This window comes from Callorhinchus milii, unplaced genomic scaffold, assembly GCF_018977255.1.
Source record: "Callorhinchus milii isolate IMCB2004 unplaced genomic scaffold, IMCB_Cmil_1.0 Scaffold5, whole genome shotgun sequence".
Lineage (NCBI taxonomy): Eukaryota > Metazoa > Chordata > Chondrichthyes > Chimaeriformes > Callorhinchidae > Callorhinchus > Callorhinchus milii.
The window spans coordinates 30,221,247-30,245,390 of record NW_024704746.1 but is presented as its reverse complement, the minus strand read 5'-3'; the positions used below and the strand labels follow the sequence as shown (position 1 = coordinate 30,245,390).

At 39.4% G+C, this 24,144-nt stretch overlaps 1 protein-coding gene across 1 annotated transcript; it reads right to left on the bottom strand.

Moving 5' to 3' along the window:
* Nucleotides 1-2,734: 2,734 nt before the first annotated feature.
* Nucleotides 2,735-23,082, bottom strand: si:ch73-62b13.1 (Carbohydrate sulfotransferase 1-like). Its single transcript, XM_042335816.1, has 4 exons — nt 23,051-23,082; nt 21,764-21,952; nt 13,059-13,077; nt 2,735-3,860 (listed from the first exon to the last, which is right to left on the bottom strand). The coding sequence occupies exons 2-4, from the start codon at nt 21,914-21,916 to the stop codon at nt 2,773-2,775; spliced, it is 1,260 nt and encodes a 419-aa protein (XP_042191750.1). The 5' UTR covers nt 21,917-21,952; nt 23,051-23,082; the 3' UTR covers nt 2,735-2,772.
* Nucleotides 23,083-24,144: the final 1,062 nt, after the last annotated feature.

Sequence of the window (24,144 nt, the reverse complement as noted above, 5' to 3'; positions counted from 1 at the left end):
TACAATGCTACTGTAATCAAACAAAAGCCGTTTGTGGAATGCAATCCTCCAGGGTTGAGTAGTGGAAAAGTGGAACAGATACATATGCTGGAAATTCACTCAATTACCTTTGGGAGTCACAGAGAACATTCTCTCAGGAGGTTAAATACAGTAGGTAAAAGCTACGATAGAATAGACTGTGCATGGTCTGTGCAAGGAAAAGGATTGATGGGTTGAATAGCCTTTCCCTGTTCTATGCTGTTTTCTACCTGTATCCAGAAGACAGTCAACTAACATTTTCTAATTTTGAACATTTCCCCATCAAGCAGCTACAATATCCAGTGATGGAATATCCAGGGCTGTTACTGGAAGCTATGAATAAAAGACATCACATTGTTGGGACTGTAAGAGACAGCTGATGGTACTCCACTCATCCTCTCCAATTATTAACACAATTGCATTTGTCTAAAAGATTTTCTGAAGTTCCCAGAATTTCAGAAAAGTCATGATATTTATATGTCAATACCAAATAACCCCAAACAAAGAGTAAATACATACAGTATGTATGAATCATTTCCACTTTAGGATAAGAGGTCAGGGGAGATGTACAAGCATTGGTTTAATTTTACAATTTTCTATAAAAGCACGCACACACACACACACACAATAAATCAATTTTCAATAGAGCTAAATGTTGCTGGAAAACAGTGAGCGGTGTGAAAAATAATGAAGAAAATGTCTGATGTCAGGTTAAGTAAGATTATTTGGATCACTTGTGAAGAAATCTGAACTAAAGAGCTCTGTCGTATCTTTACACAAGATAAAGTGGTGCTGAAACTGCACTGAGCAAATGGCTTCTGCAAACTGTAATGGATTGTATTCGCAGTGCTTTTGCATCTGCGAATGAAATTACCATAAAGCATGTTAATAGTAGAGAACTGATGGCATAACTACTTGAGGCACAGCAGAGAAACAGAGTGGCGCATTGCACCCTATGTTACCACCAGAGATGGAGTCTGGCATTCAAGTATTTTCTTATCCATTGCCTGTTAGGAGACCTCATTGAATTGCACTTGACATGATCATTCGCGTTCTCTTTGGACACGAGTCTACATCACAAAATGGCTCTGATCATTGCCATCAATTCAGGGGGTTTGCACAGAAAGGTCAAAAGGATGAAGTATGTGCAAAAAGGCAATTTCACACTGGTAAAATAGCAAGCTCTGTGATCAGAGTTTAGAATTGAGGGACAATGTGGCTCAGAGTTTCGCATTGCGATGCAACGTTGAATTTACTGGAGAGTGCTTGAATATAAACGGAAGCATTCTCTTTCACGGCACTTTCACCTCTACAAGTACATCTGCCCACCCTCACTCAATCACTTGCATTTTGTCCAACTTCTATCTCTTGGTTCCACGCACTCATCAAAGTTTGTATTTGGATGGAAAGTGGAAGAAAAACTTTCCTAAACATACCTATATAAATGCAGCAGTTTGATCTGTGTAATTCTGTAGTTATTTTGCACAATTTATGTCCTATCAATATGTTCTTTTGCATTGAATTGATGCAGATTTGGTGGTGCAACTGTTTTTTCAGGAGCTGCGAACCCAATTCAGACAAGTGGTGTAATACTATTCCCCTCCTGCTGGTTCACAAAGGTTGCAATATAACTCCAGTCTGCCTGCGCTCAATACCAATGCTGTATAATTTACATTACATTAAAAAATGCTACGCAAACGTTTAAGGGCGTTCTGTTTGACTGAGCTTAAGATTTTGCATGTTACCAGAGAGTCAGCAGTGTTCCCAGGAATCATAATATTAAAAACAGTAGTGCTCTTAGTTGCACATTCAGAGAACTCTGCTTGGATTAAGCCCAGAGCAATGTAGCCAGCAGGCTAACTCTGATCTGATGGTTTAACTCTTACTAAATACTGCATTGAATCGTATAACTGTGGATTACCCAATATCCTAGAGTCTCTGTGAAAGCATGCTAATTTACCACTATTGCTAGCAAAGTGCAAGCATTTTCCTGACCACAATTATTAATTAACGAGAGCCAGGTTATATCCAATGTTATCTAACGCTCAGTGAGTTATGACTTTGAGGTTATTGGACTGAGTAGCCTTGAAGGCAAACATGCAGTCTATTCATACTTCCATTTAAGTCATCCACTGTCCATTTATGCAAGCAAAGCTGACAGATCAATTAACAGTTCCAGTCATGGTTTAGCCTACAGGTTTCACTACTTTACATTTATTTTAAAAATTAATTCGCACTATGACTTTCATTAGCCACAGCTTATACAGTGCAACGGTACCCATTCATAGGTATTGAACTAGCGCTCAGGCAGTCAATCAGCTAGACTTTACATTGTTTTCTCCACTAATTATTAGTGAGAACTTCAATACTATTATTATGAGAAACACAGAAACATTATATTTAATACTACTTTTAGAATTAAAAAAAACAGTCAGATAAACTTGTCAATGTTACTTCATGGATAAAGGTGATAACAGTTGCTGAAGTCTATAATTTACATTGCTCAGAATCTCTCACATAAACTATAACTTAAGTGGTGACGGTCCATTCTGCCAGGATGTGAAACAATTATATCAACTGAAATATGCAGAATTAAAAATATGATCAAATAAACCAATCCTTTAAGAACAAAAGGTTGAGAAAGGAAACACTAATTCTTGATTATGTTCCAACCTCTTTATGTCCCATGTCTTCCAAACACTTTAAATGCTGCCTCGGAGAAAAATTGGTTTTCTGATCCTATAAAGGATTGAACTACAGGAATGGCACAAATGTCCTGGATTCAACTAAACTATAAGAGACATTCCGCAATTCTTTCACTGAATCTACCTGCCTGTAGCCAAGTTGGGTTAGTGTGTCATTACACAGGTTTTGGACCATTTGAACAATATCAAAAGAGAGATTTAATCTCCATCTCTCTGCTGTCGCTGTTGAGTTCCTTGTCGTGGTATATTTGTAATTTCCCGTGGCAGTGCTACTTCCATTGGTGTTGTGGAGTAACCACTTCTTAACGTTACTATCTATATCCAGGCCAATGAAGTTATAGATTTCTTTCGCTTTTTTAAAGGGTTCTCTGGCCAGATCTTCATACCTCACAAGCATGTATTTGCCCTTTAGCCAAGCAGGTCTGCTGAGCCCAGTCTCGGCTGAGTTGGAGAGATCTTTGCAGGTCATTGTGATTTGAGAAAGATCCACACTGTGCGGTTTGCGGCCTGTAGCGTTCCAGATTTTCCACGACCTGAAATGATCTGTGAAAGTTCCCATCCTTGATGTAAGTATCCCCCTGGGATCCCGGACAAGGTGGATGATTTTCAGATTTAGCCTGGGATCCTCCGTGAGCAACCGAAGATCTTTGATTTCGGGAATTCTAACCGTTTTGATGGCCACGTGCGATCGCTTCTGACAAGCCTGCGATGCCAGAGTGAGGTTCAGCGACTTGCACTTTCTAGCGCAAAGGTGTTCCTCGACTTCCCTTGAGTCCCAGTACGAAGCACATACTGGCGGTTCGCACAGCGCATTGCTGGCCCCCCTTCGGAAAAACATGGTGGTCTCATGGTCCTTGGGCATCGGCTTCATGTAATTCTCTAAGAAATTCAGATCACAGTCATACAGGTTGCTAAGCAAATCCCTGTGTGCCCCAAGGAGCGCTCGCCTATCCAGAGCGTTTCTGATCCTGCCACTGGCATTGGTGAAGACTTGTTGCACGTGGTAGAGGGGCTCAAACAGGTAGAAAATACCGGGATGTTGATTGAATAGCTGTCCCATAAATGATGATCCGCTCCTGGTGGTTGCAAAAATAAGGATGTGCTTTCTGTCGTGGATTTGCTCTTGATTTAGCAGCTCTCTATGTGCGTGTGACATGCCTGAGCATGTGGATCCCTTGTTGGCTTCTGTATCGCAAAGAACAAAACAGAAACATACTGTAAAATGCTTCATTATGTAGTCATTGCTTTATAACTGTACACTCGAGAACGTAATAAACATTGACGTTCTGTACGAGTCTTCCCAGAACATTCCCTGGAACTGTGTTTTACAATTCATTCATTAATCACTTGAACGACTAAATGGTTTACGCAGTGCATGATGTGTTTAATGATAACCAACTAACAATGTACTTGTGCGTTTTCAGATTTTCTAGTTCGCTTTTACAATTCCTGTGAAGATCTATTGATTCAACCCACATTTTATCTCTGCTTATTCAGACTGGTGGTGCAGGTAACGAAAAAGAAAAAAAGTTGCACACACTGTGATCAAATACAGTAATAGGGGAAAAGGGAACATTAAATAATTTGATTTTAAACCTTTGAGATTTCAAACAGGAATCCTTATTTAAGGAAAGCGGAAGCAAATCCCTCTAATGCGAAAATACTCTTCAATGTCATCTGCTTTCAGGAAAGAGATTATTATTAAATAATATTCCTTGTGTTTGATACAACACCTTCAGGAGGAAGGAGGAAGTCTCAAAGCTCTACACAGGATTTACTGTAAAATGTAGTGATTGTGTATTTTATTGGCAAACATGGCATCCAATTAGCACACAGCGATTTCCTACAAACAGCCAGGGTAAATAATAGTAATAATAATAATAATAATCCTTGCATTTGGGATACAGCACTTTATCAAGTTTTGAGACGTCCCAAAGCGCTTCACAGAATATACTGTAAAGTGCATTGACTGTATTCTGTGGACGAAACCGTACAGTTCTGATGACACCTGATCAGATACTGGAAGGACTTAACAAACCTGATTCCAAGTTGCCCATTTGTTCTCAACCAGTTAGCCTCTCTGACTCCCGTTCAATCCCTTGCATGGAAGCAGGATTTTCCATCTCCTGTTACTTACCTCCACACAGCTCTCTAAAGATTTAGAGTAGGATTTTAACTCAACTGAGCATTGACAGGAAAGAAAAGAACGGGAGGGAAAAAAAACTGCCCAATGAGGCAATATGGATAAGTCACAATTCTCCACAGAATAGCCCCTTGCCTCTGTACTTTGTAATATATCAGGGAAAGAAGCTGAAAGAACTGGATTACCTTATAATGAGCAGTTAACAAGGTCATTAGTTAGTGCACTTAATAAAGAAATATGACCAGACAGGAGGATAATTCAGTGGAAATCTGACCGGATAGGAGGAAAATATCGTAGAAAAGGCCACATGAAAGTTGCAGTTCACTGAGGCTGTTTTTCGATTTTAGTTTTTTATTGCACTTTTATTTCATTTTCACTTCATAATTTTGACGTTCACAATTATGTTTTACTTTGCTTCGTTTTTTAAAAAAAAGATGAAATATGAACTGAATGTAGGGATCGTTACTCTGTAAATAATGTCGAGCGACAGAGGGAGTAGGGAGTCTGTGATCGTGAAGGTTTTTTCTTGCCCATTGTTCCAGGTTATCTTGAGTTGTTCTGGGTTACCTCGAGTTTCCGATGCTCAGGAGGGAAGAAGTAGGTTAATGATTCATGCACAAGCTTCATAGACAAGTATAGCACAAAAATATGCTGTACATCAGATAAACCCATTCATTTCCAACATAGCCTTTGTTGACGGAAGGAGGTGAACCACTGAAACCCTTTGTCCTCCTGCGAAAAAATGACTTTGTGGATCAAATGCGATTAGAATGGAAGACAAATCATTTTTACAGACAGGCTTGAGCTTCTTGCTTTATAAATATATATATCTATAGAGAGAAAGAGAGAGAAAGTTCTAATTATAGGAACTGCAACATTCAGCACCATTCTCATACACAGTTATCAATCAAGTATTTGTCGCCAACTAAGAATTGCTCTGACAGAAGGGAGGTGGTTTTGTGCAGGACTCCAGCTAGATGCATAAATAAGCATAGTTCACCCAAAGCACAAAACTCCAAAATACTTATAATGCTTTGCGTCACATACAGGGTAATAGCTTTACTCGTGTCCTGCGTTCTACACCATAAAGTCTTTTTTCTAAAAATAATGCAGTTGTCCTGGAAATATTTTGAAAAATGTTTTATTGACTGTACTTCAGTCAATAGAAATCATTCTTGACATGGTTTATGAGGCACAAAACCTATTGGGAGCCATTGCAAAGCACAGACAGCCACAAAGGATGAAATCTATATTTTGCACCAGTCCTCTCCATCACATTGTTATTTCATCCGACTGTCACACTGATTGTCTCAGGAAGGTTAGAGATACAAAAGTACAACAGTACAAAGAGTTGGCCTTTCTGCTTCAGCTCTTTAAAATGCCATTGCTTTCTACTTCTCAGAAGTAGAGGAAGGGACGCAGGGAAGCAAAGGGAGGGATACAGAGCATGTACAGGGGAAATTATTCTGTACGACACTCTCAAGGACTGACATTTTAAGTTTGGTTAGGAGCAACAAATGTTTCCTGTCCAATTTAATGATAAGGAGGAAGAATTGGTGAACATAGATTGGTGGCACTTACACTCCACTTGCCACATCACCTGAATTTGGAGAGAATGTCTGACCTTAAGGCTGTGCTGTTGTCAGGGTGCGTGAATCATCTCCTTATCATTCTTCATTCCACCTCCAGAGGCAACAGCCATCCAACACACCAAGCTCGGGTAATTATTTCGAGGTGAACTGACCACAAGTTTTGGCCAGGGATACAGGACCATGGTCAGAAAGAAATGTTGTAATTTAGAAACAAGTGAACATTTCTTTCCATATTACAGGTATCAGCCTCTGATCGAAAATCCATGTCATCTTCAGGAGAGATTATATTCCAAAAGTTGTTCAAATTTGCCTGCAAAGAAAGGACAGGACATCTCATTCTCCACAAGTTCATTAATTTGGGGACTTGGGGTAATCTTGCAATGGGACGATTCCAAAGTAAACTCCTGCTGGCAAGGTCTGGAAATTTACCAAGCTTTGAAGAATCACCTCTTGTAAGTAAAGTGCGGTATTTGTTTATATTAGCACTGGCATAACAAAAGACACATTATGAAATCAATGTCACTAATGTACTCTTGCGCCTTGGGGAGATTGCAATTCTGGAAGTTTGTTTTTTTGATGCAAGTGTGATTGGTGAAATTCTGCAATGAAACCGGCACAAAAAGTCATGATATTAATATTCTAAGGTTGGTTATGACAATAAATAAAAATCCTTCAAGTGTCAAATCGTGTCAAAAACAATACATAACAAACACGCTTCATGCAGTGAGAACCTTTGACTGATATTGTGTTGGCAAACACAGCAGGTGATTTTTACCTGTAATGTCTCACAAACAGCAATGAGCTGAATAGCTAATCTTTGCTGGTGAATTTGAATGAGAGAGGAATATAGAACAGTATACCAGGAGACTCTCCACTCATCTTTAAAATGAAACACCAGAAAGGACCTCAAATAAATCACTGGAGTGTGAACTTACATTGCAAGATCAGGTCCTGCTATGATGCTTAGAACCACAGCTTTCTGAACCAGAAGAAGGTAGGCTTCCAACTGAGCCAGACTATCAACTGTAAAACACACACACATTTAATGAAGTGAATTGTATGCAAAATAATAAGAGGTGAGAAGGCTCACTGGCAGATGAACGAGTCCATCTCTGTGGGGACCTTAAAGGACATATGTAAGATTTCAAAAGGGATCAAGAAAAGAAATACTTTCAGCAGCAGAACAATAAGGCAAGGTTAGGTAATGCAAAGGACACTTTCAGGTGTGAACCTTGCCCTTTTATCTCAGCTTGGTTTGGAAACGCTCAAGCATGGTGATGGGCTTCGGTAGATGTCAGACACCCGGCTGACACAGAGGGCAATTAACGACTGGAATGTGTTACTATGAAGAATGACTGAGGCATTACTGGATTTAAGAATCAGCTTGATACTGTAATGGGAGGATGGGTATTCTCGAAGAAAGAGATCAAATAGGCTGAAGGGTCTTCATTCAAACCTCTTGTGATCAAATATCAAAGAATTCCTTGTGTTTACTTAGTTGAAGAATAATTGCAGATAATACAAGTGCATTCTATGTCTGTGACAAGGTTGCTTCCAGCTGTCTTTTTGAGAGTCAATGTCCTTCAGGTAAATCCTCAACAGTTAGACCTATGTAGAATTCCTGATCCAAGCACAAAACATAGGCAGATCACTGGTAGATTTATTGTTCAGCAAGATTTTTATTGTCGATCCAACATGTCAATCAGACCTCAGCCACTTTTTGTCAAAGATCGGATAAAATGAATGTCCCACAATTTAATCAGTTCAAGGTGTCCTAATCCAGCTCAAGGAATGTGGAGACATTTATTAGGACCATTAGTAGGACAATTTTCAGATTCATTTTCTGAATAGTGCAATAGAAGCACCTATTAATAAACCTATAGACAGCACAGTCTTACCTCTGCAGTGGAACGTTTCAATAGGTGCTTCCTCCAAGCAGTTGTGGCCATCTTTCTGCCAGTTGCATTGTTCAATCTACTCATTCGGATTCAGTTTCACCATAAAGATTAATGGGCAGAGACACAAACATCACAAAGGGGCCCTTTTTATAGTAAAAGGTATTTTTTTAAAAAAATCAAGATCCAAATCCAGATTTCCCCCCATTTGATGAAACATTGATGCAATAGAAATGGGAATTCTTTGCATTTCATCCTAAAAATATGAGATGAATTTATAAAGTGCCCTGAACTATTGATTCTCTGAGTTTAATATAAGAACATAAGAAATGCTAGACAAGAAAAGACTAAGTTCACCTTCCACCTTCCTAGCGGTCCTATGCACATTTATCCCAAACTAACCTATGTACTATATCCCATAATGTTATTTCCTCAAAGAAAACTATCTAATCTGTGTTTGAAAGAATCATAACTTCCTGCTTCAATTGTCTCCCTCGGGAGCCTGTTCCACAGGTTCAATATTCGCTCACTGAAATAGTGTTTGCATAGATTCGTTCTGAATTTACCCGCCTTTAATCGCAGGCCGTGTCCTCTAGCTTTACTATTCTGGACAACAGCTTGTCATGATGTATATTGTCATGTAATAAAGACAGCAATCATGTTACCTTGCAATCTTCTCTTTTCCAGCGTGAACATACCAATTTATTTAGTCGCTCCTCTTAGTCCAGTCCCTCCATTCTCTCAATCATTTTGGTTGCCCACCTCTGTATCTTCTCGATTTCTTCAATATCCTTTTTGTACTGTGGCAACCAGAACTGTACACAGTACTCTAAGCATGGCTTCACTAATGATTTAAATAGTGGCAGGATTACCCCACTATTCTGGCTTGCTATTGATCTTTTGATACATCTCAACAGCTGGTTTCCTTTACTCTCTGCCACAGAGCGTTGTTGGGAGAGCTTCAATTTATTGTCAATCAGGATCCCTGGGTCCTTTTCATTTTCCATACATATTATTTTTCTTCCGTTCAAATAATAGTCCCTTCCAGGATCTTTTGTCCCCATGTGAAGTACTTTACATTTCTCCACATTGAATTTCATCTGCCACTGATCTGCCCAATTCCCAAGTATGTTCAAATCCTCCTGTAACCTATTTTGCTCAGCTTTGCAATGTACCACCTTCATTCGCTGGGTGTCATCTGCAAACTTAGTCACTATGCTTGCGACTCCTAGTTCCAGATCACTTATAATAGGCTTATTGGATTCGCCATGAAAAGAAGTATAAAGAAGGACTACAGTGCCTATCACATCAAAACATCTCAAAGCAGTTCACAAGCAATTACCGTCAAGTGTAGTGACGAATTTTGTAGGCAAACCTGGCAAGGTCCTACAAACGACCAGAAGGTAAGGGACCAATTAATCTGAAGGATTGTTGGTTAGGACTATGGAAGAAACTCCCTTCTCTTTTTAAATGATATCATGGGATTTTTAATGTCCACCTGAGCAAGCTGTGTGAAAATAACTAGAGAACTTTACGCAAGATCAAATTGGATAACAGCCAGTTTTACTTAAGACCAAATTAGATGATTTTTTCCGTAATGCACCAATTTCTACTGAGTGCAAATGGTTTCTTTAAAAAACAAGGGTTTTGCTAACCTTGCACCCTCTATTCTGCAGTCCACAGCATTAATCACTCATTAATAATCCAGAGCTGTAAAGCAAGAATGCCGAAAGTGTTAAAGGGCCATCTTAAAGGTGAGAAAATGATGATGTCTCATTTCACTTTGGCAGCCAGACTGTGCTAGCAGGGATTTTCCCAGTAGGCTCAATTTCTCCTCATGCATTACAAATGAGGGAGGAATTCCACTTGTCTTAGTTTCAGCTTTAGAATATATGTGGCCTCGGCTTTTCAAAATACACAGTGATTTCTTTACAGGATACTGAAACTAGGCGGCCTGAGTAATTTACTCTCTGTTTCAATTCTGACAGCCATCAAGAAGACTGACTTCCTGATAAAAGAAAAGTCCTATCAGGAATAAACTGTTGCTGGAAGATTTTTCTGACAGACGTAGGAGGCTCCAGCAAGCGGTTGAAATAATAAATGCTTATATAAATAAATGGCCTTCCAACCTAGTACGTTATTGGGTCTTAAGCATAAAAAATGAATCTCCCAAACTATTATCTTTATTGTAGAAGTTAACATCCTGATTCTTCACCAAACCGCAAACAGATTATAACACACCACAAGAAGTATAGGTCTTACCGCAAGAAGATATTCTGCCTTAAAATGCAGCCAGAAATTAAAGCAACTTTTTAACATTAATGATAATTTGATATAGGGTCTTTTATGTCACTCTCCCCCCACCCCCCAGTTTTCGGTCTCTGTAACTTTATGGAAAGAAAGGTTAATATGCCGAGGAAACAAAACAGCAGAGAACAAAATAAAGGGAGTCAATTGCAATATGCATTAGAAAAAGAAGCAGACTTAGAAAATATATATTCTTTTCTGCATATAAATGTAATAAAATGATTTAATTCCTTACCAAAACAGAAGTGAACAAAAATGAAAGAAAATTAGAAACAACATCCTGCCTAATTAGCCTGGCCCCTTGTTGTCTGAGTCCTTTGCTGTATATCGTTCTCTATGAAGATATTGTTTGTCTGAAATACTGGGATATCCAATTAGTGCCTAACACTACATGTAAAGTCCCCAGTACTTCTGCCCATTAGTTGTCTCATGAGTCCATTTATAATGTTCACTTTAGTACCTTTGCCAAGCAAGTTATTCCATGGGTTTATTGGGCAAAATCGTTCTACCAGACTTCCCGTTTACTCTTATCTTTCTATGTCTTTTCTCAACATGTGGGATGCAAATAGTACAATCCTATGCTCCTTTTTAAGGGGGAAGAATCTGCTTTAGCAAACAGATTAGAGTAAACCAGTACCCAGAATAAAGGGTCACCAGTAACTAATTCATTATGTGTATGACCTATTCTGCTCAGTGTCGGAACCCATCATTAAACAATTTAGGGAGTAAAATTAAAATGCCAATTGAGCTTGTTAAGTCTTTTAAAAGGCAATGACTGATGAATGTCAGCATTTTTGCTAATGGTGGGTTAATTTCTCCACGTCTGATCAGTTATTGCTGCACTGCATTAATGCAAAGTGCTCAGTGAGGATGTCCAACATTTTAGGTCATTGGTCTTCAGTGTTTCCTGCGGTGCTAGTGTTTAAGGGCTGCGTTGTGATAGATATGTAAATCAGAGGGGAGTTAATGCATGCACTTTTCTTCCCTTCAAATAATTTGTCTGCCTTTATCATCACATGTACTCATACTCACTGGGAATTCAAACACGCAGGTTGTAATTGAGCCCTCATCAGTACATTATAGGTTTATGGAAAGGAACAACTCATAAATATGTACAAGCTAAACAATGTCTATTACTTTGCATAGCACAGACCAGATATTAGGAGAATGGGCATAAATGCTGCTGTTACAGTTTGCTCAAGATTACCCAGTTTTGTGTACTTTATCTACATCTCGTCAAGCCATTATATCATGTTGAAAGACAAGAGGTGAAGTGCTATCCTGCATTGTTGCTGCCTATTTAAGTTTACAGGAGGACAAGCAACAGAACCAGAGGGGAGACAAGGAGAATTTTTTTTACCCTGAGTTGTTACAGTCTGAAATGCACTGCCTGGAAGGTTGGTGGACGCAGATTCGATAGTAGCTTTCAAAAGGGAATTGGATAGGTACTTGAAAAGGAAAAATTTGCAGGGCTATGACTTAGGGCGGGGGAATGGGACTAGTTGAATAGCTCTTTGAAAGAGCCAGCACAGACATGATGGGCTGAATGACCTCCTTTTGTGCTGCATTAGCCTGTTATGATCAGCAGAGGAGGCCATGAACACAGAGTAGTCGTAGCTCGTCAGATGAAGCGCTACTTCACCTAGTGTTTCCGCATCTCGCAGTGAGCATTGCGAGACCAGAGAGCGGGAGATGAGCGAACTGTTGAGACCAGAAGCAAGGCCAGCGGGAGAGAGGCCAAGTCGTTGCTCATGCATGAAGGACCCATTGCCATGGTAACAAGATCGCTTGGTTAAGCAAATTAATAGATTGCTTCACCTGTCAAAAAATTCACCTCCCACCACGGACACAGAGTAAATCTTTACCAGAACCAATTGTTCAAGGAGTCGTGCCTGTTGAGGGCCAAAGAGGGACACTTAAGAAGACTTACACAAGATAATAGTGGCCAGGGAGACATCAAGCCTCATATCACAAGACACACACTGCAAAGCAGGCGGCAGGTACGTGGAGAACTCAATGAACATCTTTTTTCAATGAATCCTCCATGTCCAGATGGCCTGTCAATTGGTGCCTTAGAACGTCCTCCCGACATGACGGACGTTATATAAACACAATTCATTGCTGTTTCGAAATTAATAAAACCGTGCAGTACATGAGTGGCAAAGTTCTGTTCTGGGGTAACCACATAATGTACATTTTGATTTTTTACAGTTATATATGCTATGTAAAATTATTTACGGTTTTAAAGTGATTATTTACGATTTTAAAGTGATAATTACTGAGCATTGGTGAACTTCATCTGTCGCTAATACAATCAACTTTCCTCACACTTTGCTCTTTTTCTTCTCCTGACACATATTCCACTATTCTGTGAGATCCCTCAGTATTGTCAGATTGCTGCATAAAGTTTTGGAAGCCTCAATCTACAATAGAGGATTCACTGACTATTGTATCTTCATATGTAGAGTGCACCTCCAGAACAAAATCAGTATTTTACCAGTGCATTTCTTTCAAGGGCTTACCAGGGCTGACAAACACCAAAACTTTTTGTAGCCAACAACATTCTGGCTTCCAATATTATGTGGTGTTTTATGAAGGTGATGCCCAACACTGCAAAAAGCTGTCCTGTCCATTCCATAACCGATTTCATCAATATTTCTTTGGCCTAACCTCAGGAATAGCGCCTTGGGACGTCCTCCCGACGTGAAAGGCGCTATACAATGAAATCTTGTTGTTGTTGTTGAACAGCTTTTTTTTGTTCATCTGTCCTCAACCTTATCCATACATACTGTACTTACTTTTGATATCGAATAGTTCATGTCAGGAGGTCATTTCCCAGGATTCACTGTAAATTGCAGAGACTATGTTTTGCAGACACATTTTAGCCCATGAGTTGGTGTATATTTTATGCATATGTAAACATTTTATAGACATTGTACATGTTGTCTGGTTTGCCATTTTTAATATTTAGTCATTTATTTTCCTAATGAATTGTTTTACATTGAATTGCATTTGCCCTTTATTGGCTAAAACTGCATGTGCTATTTACTGGCACATTTTCCTATAAAAATCCAAATCTGCTTTCATTATTCATCACATTATAAATAATCCTTGCATTTGATATAGCGCCTTATCACATAACTTCGAGACATCTCAAAGCACTTCACAGGATGTGCTGTAAATTTTAGCACAATGTACAAAACGTGGATCTTTGTTTTGAGTTATTCATCTACGTTAATAAAATAGAGATCTTATGATCAAGAAGTGATATTGAAGTGCTTCACGTTTAATCCCGATTCAGCCGTGAAGGCAATAATTGGTGAATGACTTCACTATGATATCCCACGCACTTTCAGGTTCAAATAAAGAGTAAGAGATCATCTAGCAGGGTTATGCTGTTGCGATGGGATGGCTAGATTAGATGGACTGAGTACTTACAATCAATACATGCTTGGGGATGGTTGGTTGTTATGTAGTAAGTAGAGGGTATATAGAGGCCAAGTGAGAGTTTTAAGTGAGAATCAATAGAGTCCTTATCTGGTACATTGTATATGATCTGTGGAACTGGGCGCTAAACATTTTATCTTTTCATTGTTTCTTATGTTGCAAAGAATTAGGATTTAACATTTTAGTCCTCATTTGATCTTCACTACAAGCTCAAAGATCATATCATCACAGATTGAAGGATATATTGATTCAGACAGTGTAAGAAATCTGACAACAACAGTTAAAAGTCATAGGGCTTGATCTTCCAGTTGTGTGATTATTAATCCCTCCAGGACATTTTGCCACCAGTGTCACTAATGTACACTCACTATTTATTAAGAGTTACAACTAAAATGATGATAGGGCAGGGGGAAAAAAAATATCAGAATTGATGCTTTTTTTATTGGTTGCGTATCAAAAAGGGAATCTGAGAACAAGATACTGTTGAAAATAATATTTAACCAATTTAGGCTCAATGGTCTCTTCCTATGATGCCTCCTCACACAGCACATTGCCTTTAAACATTCACTGATTGTACTGACGTAACAATTTAAAGATTTTTTTTCTCCAGTTTTGTCTCTATTGAGTGCATAACAGCTTCTGTTTCTATTTCAAAGTGACTGAATGGAATTCTGAACCGCTCTACATTGCTCTGAGATGTTACCCTGGGTGGAGGGCGCTATATAAGTGCAAGTTTTTGCTATTTTCTCATAATAAATATTTTGAAGAGGAGAATTACAATTGATTCTCCACACCCCAATTTGTTTTATGGAGTGACTAATCAATAGGAAGCAGACTTATTACTGATGGTTCGAAAGTTACTGATATTATGAAAGTTACAGAATTCCCGTACTTTAGAATCCATGTTCCTCACCAGAAAGCATATGCGTGAAGATATTGGATTGAGAACGAAGGAATCAGGCTCCGGTGTGATGCCTTCCTTGGTGAATATCTTGCTGACACTCATTGTCTTGGCTCCTATATAAAAAACATCCATAATAACCAGATGACTGTCGATGCTTGTGAAGCTGTACCTCCAGCAAGAGTCAGCCACTTTAATGGAGGCAGGTAGAAAAAGGAGAGGAGAAATTGAGGTTCTTGTTTGTCCATTGCTGCGTTACTCACTGTTGATGACTGACCAGCCAGCCAGCCTGGCTCAGTGGCAATGCTTGGAAGAGCAGACCAGTCACTGGAACTGGGACCAGGTTACCGTTGCTGTCACTTCTGGTTAGGGCTGACTGGTTTCCTGCTCAATGATCACCAATGATGGCTCCAGCCTTAGACACAATCAAAGTCAACCAGTCAGATTCCCAGTCTCACGTGCAGGAAGTCAGCCAGACTGTGACAGAAGCAAACTGCATCCCCAGTAGCCGTGGGCTCACAGGAAATCTGCGTAGTATGGTCTAGCAACTATACATGGAACACTCAATAGTTTGGACACTCTTAAGCACGGTGATGAGTTTCTGCTTGTCAGACATCTGATTGACCCCCTGAAAATAACTAAATTATGAATATTTGCAGTAGAATATTGGATATCCTTAACTTCCTCATGTTCAAAATTGTACTGGCTCACCCCTGGCCTCCTTGTGTTAGAATATTGGAGCAGTTTGACAGATTTGAAGCAACTCAATTAATCCATCTCATTATGTTTAACACCAGATAAATTAGTAAGTAAGTGGATTCACTAAGCTTCTGCAGTGTGCAGCCCTGGCAGCTCAAGCAAAATATTCTTTGGACAGGGACAGATAAAAGTTATATAACTGCGTTGAATTAGTATGTTTAACTGAATTATGTGTTCAATTGAATCAGGTCTCCAGCCTCCATCATAGGTTACGCAAGCATTTGAAAACATTGTTGTTTTATTTGTTTTTCCCAAACTTACCTCCAAATGTCAAATAATCTCGAACAAGGAAGCACTTAGTGTTTAGAACTACTCAGTTACTGTAATAATAAAGACTGGTGAAAGATTAACAACACTAAATTATGTTCCCAACTAGTTTTAATTTTAAAGATAAATACATCGTAAAGCTAGGTGTTGCATAATTTCCTGGTTTGCACTATTATATACAAATATAGTATTCATGAGACAATTTCCTGTATAGAAAATAAAATCACCTATAAATATGCTTTGAAATAATTGTCTTTGCAATACTGAATTACTTGCTTTTTGAAAAAAAAATCGTCAATTGCAATGTTTGCAGTGCTCGTTTTAGTTGTTTGTTCAGATTGAAAATTATACAGCTCACACCTGCAAGACATTTTCTGAACACAATTATCCAGAAAGCAGATGCAACACAACAGGAATTTTTGTTAAAAAGAATTATAATTATCAGCAATTATTGGTAGAAGGCAATATTCCAAGATAATTTCACAATGTACTCTATAGCAATTCCGCACAGGCATAAATAGATTGGGTTAATGAAATAATCAAATTATGCTGCCAGTTAGTTTTTATTGAAAACATAAAGCCCGAGGCTGGGTCAGGAATCATATCCCAGGTCCTTCCGTTCATGCACAAATGTTTCTATAAATTTGGATAATGCAGCTATAACCAGGGTAATTTTTTTTCAAGAAATCTTCATTAGGTGGATGTTAAAATATAATTATTGCTTTTGTACTTAAAAGTTTTTTTTATCATAAATACATTTCACTATTATTATCACTGTGTGATATTGCTTAATTTAGAGGCAGAGAGACTGCAGTCAGATTAACATTTCCAGAAAACTCTGCTGCAGACCACCAACAACAAATTACATTTGCATATTGCCTTTCACGTCAGGAGGACATCCCAAGGCGCTATATAAATGTCCCAAGACAACTGCCATGCAGGAATAAACTTCAATTCGAGCTGCTCTATTTGTTGATCTCAGTCAGAGCTGTGGATAAGGAGTAGCAGAATTAGCCCAGGATTTAGGGCGGTAGGGGGTAAGAAAAAGAAAGAGAGAAAAAAAGTTCTCATTCCTAATTGCTATCCAGGAACTGTAGCGAGTGCACATATCTGGTGAAAATGGATTCAGGCTCAGCTGTGATATCTGCATGGTTCAGTAGTCTGCTGATATTCACAGTCTAACCTCAGTCATGAAGAATAGCTACTTGGGTGTGGGCTAAGGACTCCCATTGCTCGTAGAACCTTATCCCAGGGCCAATCATCACCTTCAGGGGAGAAAGAAAATAAGTAATTTTCCTTGCAATTACGTTTCTCCCATAACATATACAGTCAATTTACTTTACAGTATATTCTGTGAAGCGCTTTGAGACATCTCGAAGACTGGATAAGGCACTATATCAAACGCAAGAATTATTATCATTATTACTACAATTAAAAAAAATGACTGGTTACTCCAGATAATTTGAGTCTGTGTGATCCCACCCATTTTGATTTAGAAGTGTATGATTTTCAAAGTAACTATAACTAAAAGCATAACATTTCCTTCTTTTTACTGTTATATCATAACACAATATGTACTACATTTTATTCTTGGAGATATCTGTCATCCATACAGCATGTCAGCTACACAATGCAGTTTTTTTATTTTAACTCCCATCTAAATATTTTGAGATACTATATTTTCGGCTTTATTCAAGCTTAACATCCTGTATGTTGAAATGAGAAGTTCAGCTGCAGTTACGTTTAAACACAACTGATCTCATTCCTATTGAGACTGGATAAATTGCCACAATTTAATGCACTAGCTCTTCATATCTCAATACAGTAGCTCCGTCCGCCTAATTATATTCATGTGTAGGTAGATGAGCAGTGAGAGCAATCCAAGCACTCAGTATCCACATCAAGAACTCTTAGCTCACATACAATATAGAGCAATTTAACTGCAGAACACAGCTCCTGCTACAATATGTTCTAACCAGCACCCCCTATTGAAATTTTCTGCATTAACTATCCATCTCTCAGTGAACAGCAATTCAGTGCTGTATCAGTAGTAGGTTTGCACTGGAAATAGGAATCCATAGGAATTATAATAATAATCCTTGCATTTGATACAGCACTTTTCACATCTTCTAGACGTCTCAAAGCGCGTCACAGAATATACTGTAAAATGAGTTGACTGCATATTTTGTGGGCGAAACGCAGGAGCCAATTGCGCACAGCAGCGTCCCACAAACAGTCATGGATTAAAGTGACCAATTTATTATTATTTTTTTTCTTAAGGGATTATTATCAGGCGTGGGGAGTAACGAAACTGGCCCAAGGTTTACGCCCTGCCGGGAATCGAACCCAAGTCTCTCGCTTGCAAAGCGAGTGCTCTAACCACTGAGCTATAGGACTCCATGGGTTGAATTGGGTTGAGGCTCTCGTTGGTTGAGACAAGTAAGCATTTCATCCCATCAATAAAGCTGAACATAAAGTTCCCAGGTGTGATGGAGTGCAGTGCTTGCTAACTCATTTACACCATTAAAGCCACCCAGTTTCCTAATACAGAATTGTATCCCAAGCCGAAGAGCCGATTGGAGACACAGCTTGAATCATTACCAACCGTCTAAAAATAGGCTACCAAGAAATGTTAGCAAAAAATTGTCATTACTAGAACAGTCCAGGTCCAATAAAACTATTGTGAAGTTAGAAGACAGTGTAAGAGTAGCAGCTTCTAGTAAGATTGACAGCTCCAATGAACAAAACTAATTAACTGAATAGGACCATAACTTTGTATCAGGGTTTACATTTTGATTGGTTATATGCTGTGTGCCAGCTGGCTTTCGTGTTTGCCCATAAAATATGCAATCACTACATTTTACAGTACATCCTGTGAAATGCTGTGAGATGAGTGAGAGGCGCTATACCAAATATAAGGATGCATATTTTTTGTTGAAAGCTGGGACCAGATGAATAATTCCAGTCAAATGGCAAATGTATATCAGCAGAATGTAAAAATAAAACACCTTATACAGGTTTGGACACACAGTTCTAACCACCAGCCAATGAACTGAAACCTGTGCCCGTTGGACATGCAATTCATTGACACAAACAAAACTATTATGGCAAGAATTCTAACTGTGAAATTACTACAACACTGTCCAAATCCATTAGCACCACTATTACAATAGTGAATATTATAACTTTACAATAATGAAACACTATTGTAAAGTTACAAGGCCGTGTAGGAATGTACACTTATATCTGGTTAATAATAATTTCTTTATCCATATCTTTAAGCCCTTGCTGATGAAATTGCTCCTACTTATAACCACTATACAGCAGCCTCTCAAGTATCTCCCGTCAATTTCAAACTTCACATCCCCCGCCTCACCCGCCCCACCATTGGCAGGCGGGCCTTCTGCCACTCTGCCCCCAACCTCTGGAACTCCATCCTACAGTCCCTTGGCCTCGCCTCCTGACCTGCCTCCTTCAAGACCCATCTCAAGACCCTCCTCTTCGACCGTGTTTTTGATCACCCTGCTTCCCCCCCCTCCCCACCCACTGCCCTCTACCCTCCCCAATCCCAACCCCCAGCTCAGGTCTGAAACTCTGTCCGTCCAACAGCTTGGGATGTCCTTTCGACATGAAAGGCGCTATACAAATGTAATTTTTGTTGTTGTTGTCCCACTAAACCAAGGGGGTTTCAGGAGTAATTGAACATTATACCCCGTTTGCCTTGAATATTGTTATTTCACACTGCTTTGACAATGATGAGCAGTGTGGCAGCTAACAACCCTTGGTGTCTTTCAGCTTTCCTTTTGACAAGTACTGTACCATCCATGTAGTATAGGTGCCTCACACATACAGTACTTAGCATTCATCTATATTGTCCATCATTTGACAGTCATTAGACCAAGTGCATATTCTACCAAGCACTCTTCCTAAGACCTTTGACACTTCTTCTGATTTCACAGTTCTCTCCCCAGCTTGTTGTCATCTCGATTTGAACTAAGTCAACCTCCAGTGGCAAAAGGAGTTACTTTGAAGTGCAATAAGTGTCAACTTTTTTTTTAAAATGGCTGTCACAAATAGCGTTTACGTGGGTTAGTATCAAATACTGCCAATTTCTGGCAGAAGTCAACAATAACTTGTATTTATAAAGCGCCCTTCACTCTGAGCACAGTCCCAGAGTGTTTGTTAGTATTTATAACTCAAGAACAAATTGTCACATACTGCTCCCCAAAGTCACTTCTTCTGTCACTGGAGATTGGCCTTGTTTAAATTAAATTTAGCCACTAGGCCCCGGAACTCTGGAACACTCTTCCTCTATCTCTCCGCCTTGCCCCTTCCTTCCCCATTTTCAGGTCAGGCCTGAAGACCTTCCTATTCGACCGTGTCTACGGTCACCTTCCCCTCCCCCCGGCTCGGAGTTGTGCTCCCCCACTGTCAAGCGCTCTCGGTCTCTACCCTGTGTGAGGGGCGCTGCATCAATGCAAGTTGTTGTAGTTAAAGGGTTTTTACATCAGGAAACAGGAATAGAATTCTGTATCAAACCCCTACTTTCTACCAAACAGTGAGGAACATACAAATGCCTACCTCAGCCTGGTGTGAATAGTTGTGCATCTTTGCTCTAAAGAATGCAGTCTATAGTAACCGTTTGGTATAAATATTTTAACATGTTTAAACTTGTGTCTGACCTACTACAGCAAGACTTGCAAAGAATGTACAGTCGTTAATGAAATCAGTCAATAGGAATACAATAAGGTGTATGACTGGTTAGGACGTTTGTGGTCCATCTAGAGGAACCACTTGCTGCAACATATGATACACTATTGTGCCTGTAGTGAAAGGCGCGATACAAATGTAATTTGTTGTTGTCTCTCCTGCTCTGTAAAAATGGCTATCCAGTTCCTTTTTCAAATCTGCCTCTAGTCCCTCATCCAGCAGTCTTTTGCCATTTAAGGAAAAATAACATATCTTTTTAAAACATGTGCCTTACTTCATCGAAACTCCTTCAGAAGTAATTATCATCTGACTGCATGTCTTGTTTGTGAGGTAACCATTCACAAGAGCAAAGTCCCACAAAAAAAGGTGACTGATCAATTAACGTGTGAGATTTTCTGGCCCAATCAACACCCTCTGTGTAAAGCAGTTAAATAATAAAACACCATTTTTAAAAAAAAATCCCAATAGCACAATTGTTAAACAATGATGGGAATATAATGGCAGAGATATCTCTTAGGAAAAAATGGCATAGTAATAGTTAAATACAGGATATAGATGGTTGGCAATTTTATCTCCCTTTTATTTTACAAAAGGACTAGTGCTACATAACTCACACTGCCAGATATTCAGACATTTCTCAAGGGTGGAATAAAATGCACATTCCATTGATAACCATACACTGTCCTTTACTTGTCTTGTAGCCTGCCTGCAACCACATTACTGTGCTATTAATGCACTCCAAGTTATTATATGTGCGAGCTCTTCACATGTAAGATGCTGAGCAACGTGTATTTCTCTCTCTCTGTGTTTTCTGACTTACTGCAATAGAAAATAGATCCCTCAAACTTATAAACCAGGGCAGTTTAGCTTTAGTTCAATGAGGACAGCTGTGCCACGAATTTAGTGTAAAGACTTGGGCTTCAGATTTCAGCACTTGAGAGGCAAATAAGTGAGTGAGTGCTGGTTGTAGATTCAGTTAGGTTAAGCCCCATTGCTGAGCCAATGTAAAGTGCATCCACATTACCTCTCAGGTGGCTGTGCTGGCAGTGTGTCCCACTCTGTGTCCCATGGCAATCAGAGTTGATAGTGGCTTTCAAGGAGCGGATGGCTGTGTACTGGATCCCCAGGGAAGCACACACCAGAACAAAGACAGTTTTCCAGGAACACTCCATAATTTGAAATGTTACATAGCTGCTGCAATCTCCTCTCTGAGAAAAAAAAAGGCACATATTAAAAGGCATTATTTCAAACAAGGAAGAATACAGGTACAACACATTACTGAACCAGCACTCCCCCCCCCCCCACCTCTTCCCAAAGGTATCCTTTGTTATAGATCCCATTTAGTGCCAGCAACATATTGTAATGTAAAGTGTAGACTATTCCAGATCATCAAAAACACACAACTATTTGCCATCGTGTGTTTAACTGCAGTTTCACATCTATATACACAACACTTTGCAAAGAACTACATGCAACTTTAGCTGTTGCAAGTTGTCTTATCATTTTGCCATGGTTGAGACACCCTTATTCCTGTATCATGATGATGGGCTGTAAGACAGAATGTTCAAACAATAATGCCTAGTACTTTTTTTTTTCATAATTCGAAGCCTATTAAATAACAATTATAATAATGCAATATTTTACTGAAGAGCTATTTAAAGCCCACATCCTATGCCTCTGATCTTAAAATTCGGAAAATCAGTTACATGTGTGAAAAGTTTCAAAAGGAACTCGAAATAAATGGTGGTTGAGTGCAGCAGACAAACAGGTTGATAAATCACAGGTATGAGCATGATATCTAACAATAAATTAACACATCTATTTAAAAAAAAACCATCCCATTTTCGCAGGAACATGCAATTCCAAGGATGCATTCAGCCAAGAATTACACCTCTGCTGCTACCTTCATTTAAACTTTCCCCCTGTACATCAAGCACTGAGACAAGATCCCAACAAAGGCTCAAATATCTCAGCTAAACCAAGAGAGATCCTGTCAGGGATGAAATTCAGACATATTCAGTTTCCACCTCAATTTTGATATGTACATACATACACACACATGTATATACACACACACACTTTTGAAAAAATCCTGAAAAAACAGCTTATTAGAAGGACACACTGCACAAAATGTCAACTTTCAGCCTCAAATGCACCCCCCACCCACAACCCCCCCACCCACCCCCCCCACCCACACCCCACACACACAACACTTGTGTTTTTTCTTTAAAAAAACACACACAGAAACTGCTAGTCGATTTAAAGAGTGCTCCCTTGTTATTTATGCATCCACTGCACAGATTTACCTGGATGTGCAAAATTGTTCAATCAGGCACGTAGATGAAAGAGCTCATGTTTGTCAGAAGGGAGACTTTTGCACATAGATAAGATAGTGGAGTGGATTCAGTCTGCATCCTCCCACGTTTGTGTGTGGAGTCAGCTGTGGTATTCAGAGAGATCCTGTACTCCAGGACTTGCCAGCATCTGCGTTGAGTGTTGCTGCTTTCTCTCTCTCTCTCTCTCTCTCCCTCTCTCTCCTTTTGCTCATCACCAGGTCTCTCTCTCTCTCTCTCTCTCTGGCTGCCTGTTTGAGATGTGTGGCTGTGTTATTTAAATGCAGGTTTCTGCCCCGGGTCCCACTGAACAGCACAAATGACAGCTTTTTTTCACTGCTAATGCAATAGCAGACATGCAGCAGAGAAGCAATTAGCAGAACTCATCTCTCATTGCCTGGTCCCTATAGAGAGAAACACACAAGACAGACAGACAGACAGACATCAAGCAACACAAATAGCTTCTTTCATACAGAACTCTCCACATTATTGGAGAGATGCAATGTACAATACTGTACAACCATATAATCTTATATCTCCTTTCCACCCTGACTTCAAATACAATAACAACATATGCACTCACTCCTGTGTCTGCAGTCACACAGCAAAGCGTCAGATGGATGGACACACATGTAAGTGCCCTGAGAGCCCTTCACGTATCGTGTTTGTCACAAGTTAAGAACAGTCCTAATACGTTTGAGTGGTGAAATCATATAACATGGGTTGGATCATTTCCAAATCGTGGTTAAGGAACAATTGGTGGTAACAATGAAAGCTCACCAGTCATTTTAAATTGCCTGTAAGTGTGTGTGTGTGTGTAAGTGTGTGTGTGTAAGTGTGCAGTGGGCAAAACAGTGTCAGAAAGTGCAATTGGTTTCCAGCTGTTTGGGGGCTACAGGCTCTGGGGTGATGCTGTTTGTTGTCTTTTGGCTGAGATATTAACAATCCCATTACACTTTAAAAACATTTACACTTATGTGCCACACAGAAATTCCTAAGAGTCCTCATAATACTCCTTGTATATGAGAAAGCGACTTATCATGTCTTCGAGACGACTCAAAGCGCTT

Coding starts and splice junctions, on each gene's coding strand:
- si:ch73-62b13.1 (XM_042335816.1), bottom strand. CDS start 21,916: ATGGAGTGTTCCTGGAAAACTGTCTTTGTTCTGGTGTGTGCTTCCCTG.